Source organism: Anopheles cruzii, unplaced genomic scaffold (assembly GCF_943734635.1).
Source record: "Anopheles cruzii unplaced genomic scaffold, idAnoCruzAS_RS32_06 scaffold01381_ctg1, whole genome shotgun sequence".
Classification (NCBI taxonomy): domain Eukaryota; kingdom Metazoa; phylum Arthropoda; class Insecta; order Diptera; family Culicidae; genus Anopheles; species Anopheles cruzii.
Genome location: NW_026454966.1, coordinates 493 through 5,499, shown reverse-complemented (window position 1 = coordinate 5,499; position 5,007 = coordinate 493). Strand labels below are relative to the sequence as shown.

Here is a 5,007-nt window from a genome sequence, read left to right as displayed (position 1 = left end):
CCCTTTGTGGTTTTACAAAGTCCGTTGCATTTGCGGCGTTTTCTGCGGTTGCGATTGTATCGTTACGTTGATGCAGCTAACCAAGGAAATGTTCAAGAAGCGGCACTACACTTACTTCCGGTACGTTGTGCCCACGCGAACGTGTATTCGGTCGGTCCACAAAAAAGGGACAATTTAGGGGTTTTGGGGTTTTGGGGAAAAAGAGGGACAGAATTATGAAAAAGTCGGTAATAAAAGGAACAGGCAAGGAATCTGAAAAATCAAAGCAAAAACAAACGAACTGTCATTTCACTCACTGGAGCACACGGATTTTTCACCCAGAAACTGCTAGTGTGGACGCCAGCACAGCAAATAAACTGGCCTAGTTTTCTCATAGTGTGGACGAGGCGTCACAAGGGAAGCTCTTAGGGAAAATATGTACGCAGCAGTCGTTGAAAAGTCGTTCAGAATTCGTCTAGTAGTCGAAGCTCCATAGTGAGAAGAGCTCGGGTACTCAATTTTGTTCACTGGGACGTCTCCCTCTCACAGCGACAGATAGCGGGAGATACACACACAGTCACAGCTCACAGCGACAGATAGACAGCCACTCAATATCAGTTAATCCGATAACCTGTACCAGGTCTAAACCTTGAGAATCGTGTTTTTGAACAGATGGCCCCACCTGTTAATTTGGACTTCCCAGTTTTGCTGTTCGTTCGTCATTACCTTGTTTTGACATCAGGTTATTGAGTTCAGGTCGAAAAAAAATTAAATCAGTTTGCAACCGATCTTTGAATAGGTTTCACCATGTTAACTTTTGTGCCTGAAAATGACGTTTTCTTGGGATAATTATTTTTGTGCTACCACTTGAAGAAAACTGCTTCAGAATCGCACCAAATGCTTGTCGAGACATGTGTTTGGAAAATCGCAGTGCTTTGAGTGGTTTAAAAAATTTCAAAATGACGAATTTAACTTAACAAAAAAAAGCCTCTAAGGACTCCAAAAAACGGCCTTTCTTATGGGACAGAAAGATGAATTGCATCACAAGCTCTTAAAACCTGATGAAAACGTTAATTCAGATCGCTACTGACAACAAATGATCAATTTGAATCATGCATTGATCGAAAAACAACCCAAATGGCATTTTTTCTGGTCAGCCATGGAGGCGCCAGGTGGGCCTCAATGACCACTAAACGTGGCGTCTCCATGACCACCAATGCAAAACTGGTTCAGGATACTATCAAATCACTTGGATGGGAGCTGCTATAACCCGCGTTATTTACCAGACTTGGCTCTTTCCGAATAACATTCTTTGGTTGGTCGTCATCCGTCTGTCTGTACCACAATTGCTCCAAAACTACTGAGCCTATTCGCGTTAAATTTTGCACAGCGTAGTTTTGTGACCCCGGATTGTGAATAGGAAAGTTTGACAACCGGCACCAAGGAACACACTACCAACCACGGGGTTTTCCGAACGCAGCGAGACAATCGACGACGACTGCAGCAACAACAATCGACGCACCGAAAAACCCACCAACGGCTGTGAAAACCACAGGAACCGCAGGATGCAGCGTCAAGAACGGGCAACACGATCACGAGTAGCGACGGCAACGACGGAACGGGAAGGATAAGTCGGACAATCTGTATAAAAAGCGATAGAATGTAATAAACGATGCTCAGTCTTTAAGTAAGAATCACGGTGACAACGTCTTTCTGCATGTTTCAGCAGCGGTTCTGCCCGCGAATTATAATAAGGGACAAACAAGTTCCCGCTACACTGGAAGAAAACGATATCGACAACACCGGTGCCGACTTTGCACCGGATAGTTCAAGGAAGAAGATCGAAACGGAACAGCAAACGGCTATCAACGGAGCTCCTGGCAAGGTTAATTGGAGCTGGGAACGCCTTTAAAGGAGGGTCGAACAGAACATCCTGTAAGTTAGAGTACGGACAAGGCTACCGAACGAGGTCCTCCGAAACGCTAAAGCTAAGGCATGTAGCCATTCTAGCGATCCTCGATGTGAAAAACAGGCAACGTTAGGGACGGATCAGTATTGGTGCCATCGGCAAGGAAGTACGGGGAAGGGTGTTACGCAAAAAATGGATATCACTGTACGTCCTAGCTGCGGACATCAGCGCACCTGACGGATTTGCCGGGAACTGGGACTAGAACTATCACATGCACACATAGTCCCAGAACGGACGGCAGGCGCGAGTACGTAGAGAAACGGAGAACGATTAGTACGCGATAGAGAGTGCAGGAAAGAACTTATAATTATTGAGCCCGCCTCTAGAGAACAAAGAGGAGCTTCAGAAAAGGTTTTTTTAGTGTCTCCAGTCTGACTCAAGGACAATAAAGTTTAACAGTTATCAATAGACCAGAGAAGACCGTAACTGTCTGTGTGCTCGCCGGGGAATTCCCAAGAAAATCGGGAATATTTTTCTAACGGAACGTGATTTCATTCGGCTGTGTTTGGCGGCTTCTACATTCAGTTAGATCGGGACAATTTTTTTGTAGACGTTGTTGCGGGTCGTTTCATAGTGGTTTAAATAACGAGTTCATCGGATTATCAAAACAAAAACAAGCTGCTTGAAGTCGACGACAATTGAAACAACCCAAGAGCTATGGCCCCTCTGCTGCTACTATACACTCAGTGGAGTCAAGTGAAACAAATGAGGGAAAACCCAAGACCTCGCCGATGACCTAGTGATCTCGTGAAGCTGGGCGAATTATTTTGGCGTTGGCTTTGACTGTTAATTGCCAGATCTTCTCGGCTCAAGCAAACGATCATTTGCATCCATCCTTGGCAGTGAGTAACCGGTGAGTTAACGTTTGAGTGCCTCTCGTCGTAATCAGTTTAGGATACTGCGTGTGAGCCGGTTATAAGAAGAGATTTGTGTTGACCGTTTGCATCAGTTCATTTTGCCTCGTGGAAGGAGCTAGAATCTCATTCGATCCAGCCGTATTCAATACAGTTCCTGGCAGTATAGCGGTGCGTCGTGCTACAAATTTAATGTTAGCTACTATGTGGTCGACGAGGCTGCGGGTCCTGGCAGTGTTACTGCTCGGATTGCTAGGCGTGTGTGTTAGTGCCCAAAAAGCGACAACTGAACCGAAGGTTCTGTGCTACTATGCAGGCGGCAACACCATCAAGGAAGGTAATTAGGTCTTCGTTAGTTTCCTTGTTCAGTGTTGCAATCATCCAGCTGCCGTTCATTGATGACCGCCACATAGCTGGCGACGGTGTAGGTTGTAATTAGCCATGCAAAGAGGCCGCTCCCGCTCGTCTTACCGTTGACCACTTATCAAACTAGAATGTAGAGCTGTTTCGTAAATTAAGACGATAATGAGGGGCCAGCAGTGAAAAGATGTGAATCTGCTTAATAGCGTCCGTCTGTTCTCTCTGTTGCAGACCTATCAAAAGTGACCGTGTCCGACATTGAGTTGGCCCTGCCCTTCTGTACCCATTTGATTTATGGCTACGCCGGTGTTGACGCTGTAACGTATCGCACGCGCCCTAATATTGGTAGCCTTGATTTGGAGGAAGGCCAAGGACAGTACCGCACCGTTACGAAACTGAAAAAGCGCTACCCAGGCTTGCGGGTTTTCTTGAGCGTCGGTGGTAACCAGGACCTGACCGAGGAAAAGCCGTTCGAGAAATACTTGACACTGCTGGAGTCAGCTGGCTCGCGAACGGCGTTCATCAACAGTGCGTATACTCTTTTGAAGACGTACGATTTTGACGGCCTTGACCTGGCTTGGCAGTTCCCGCAATCGAAGCCGAAACGCGTTCGCGGATTGTCGGGCAAACTGTGGCACGGCTTCAAGAAACTGTTCACCGGTGACAGCATCCTGGACCCGAAGGCGGAAGAACATCGTGAGGAATTTACTGCACTGGTTCGCGACTTGAACAACGCATTCGTGCATGATAAGTTCCGGGTGGGCTTCACCCACCTGCCGCATGTAAATGAATCCGTTTTCCTGAACATTCCGCTGCTGAAGGATAATTTCGAGTACATCAATATTGCCGCGTACGATCAGCAAACTCCGGAACGAAACCCCAAGGAAGCTGACTACACGGCGCCGATCTATGAACCATCGGAACGGGCCGAGGGCAATAACGTGCAGGCTAAGGTGAAAGCGTGGAATTCGGCTGGAACTCCGCTGGATAAAATTGTCGTTGGCTTGGCCACTTACGGCCGTGGCTGGAAACTGACGGAAGAGTCGGGCATAACCGGCAGGCCTCCGATTCGCGCCGACGGTCCTTCACCGGCTGGGCTTCAGACGCAAATTCCCGGATACTATAGCTTCGGTGAAGTGTGCGCCTTGCTGCCTAATCCAACCAACGCTAACATGCAGGGTGCCGATTACCCGCTGCGTAAGATAAATGATTTCAGCAAGCGCTTTGGTCCGTATGCATTTCGTATTCCGGACGAGAACGAAAAACACGGTATCTGGCTGTCGTATGAGGATCCCGAGAGTGCTGGCAATAAGGCGGCGTACGTGAAGGCGAAGGGATTGGGCGGAATTTCTATCAACGATCTGGCGATGGATGATTTCCGTGGCGTATGTTCCGGCGACAAGTTTCCGATTCTGCGTGCTGCCAAGAATCGATTGTGATGTTCAAAGATGAGATTAACGAGAACATTGTTGCGTAATGAATGTTAATTATTGTAGCAAAGTTTCTTGTATGCCCCATTTGACTGTCGAAGCAAGAAGAGATGGATTGGTTTAATATTAAAAGCTTTTTACTACTTGTAAAACTACAAACAATGCTTTTGTTTGCTGAAAGAAACATACTGTTGAAATGAAGAAAAGAAATTCACAGATAAAATTAAGCATAAAATTGTGAACATACTCTTTCCAAAAGCGTTGAATTAAAGAACGGATTACTTAGTCGATAATAAAATTACAAACGATCAGCAATTGTGCCGATCATCTGCCATAAAAGAGCTCTGAGTTACTCGGCCTTTGGTGAGTGTCTTACGATCGTAAAAATGCGCTCCAGATCAATGCGCTCCAGACC

The 5,007-nt window shown here is 46.6% G+C and overlaps 1 protein-coding gene across 1 annotated transcript; it reads left to right on the top strand.

Moving 5' to 3' along the window:
• Positions 1–3,006: 3,006 nt before the first annotated feature.
• LOC128276506 (chitinase-like protein Idgf4) lies at positions 3,007–4,604 on the top strand. The gene is made up of 2 exons (XM_053014963.1): positions 3,007–3,139; positions 3,394–4,604. The coding sequence occupies exons 1-2, from the start codon at positions 3,007–3,009 to the stop codon at positions 4,599–4,601; spliced, it is 1,341 nt and encodes a 446-aa protein (XP_052870923.1). The 3' UTR covers positions 4,602–4,604.
• Positions 4,605–5,007: the final 403 nt, after the last annotated feature.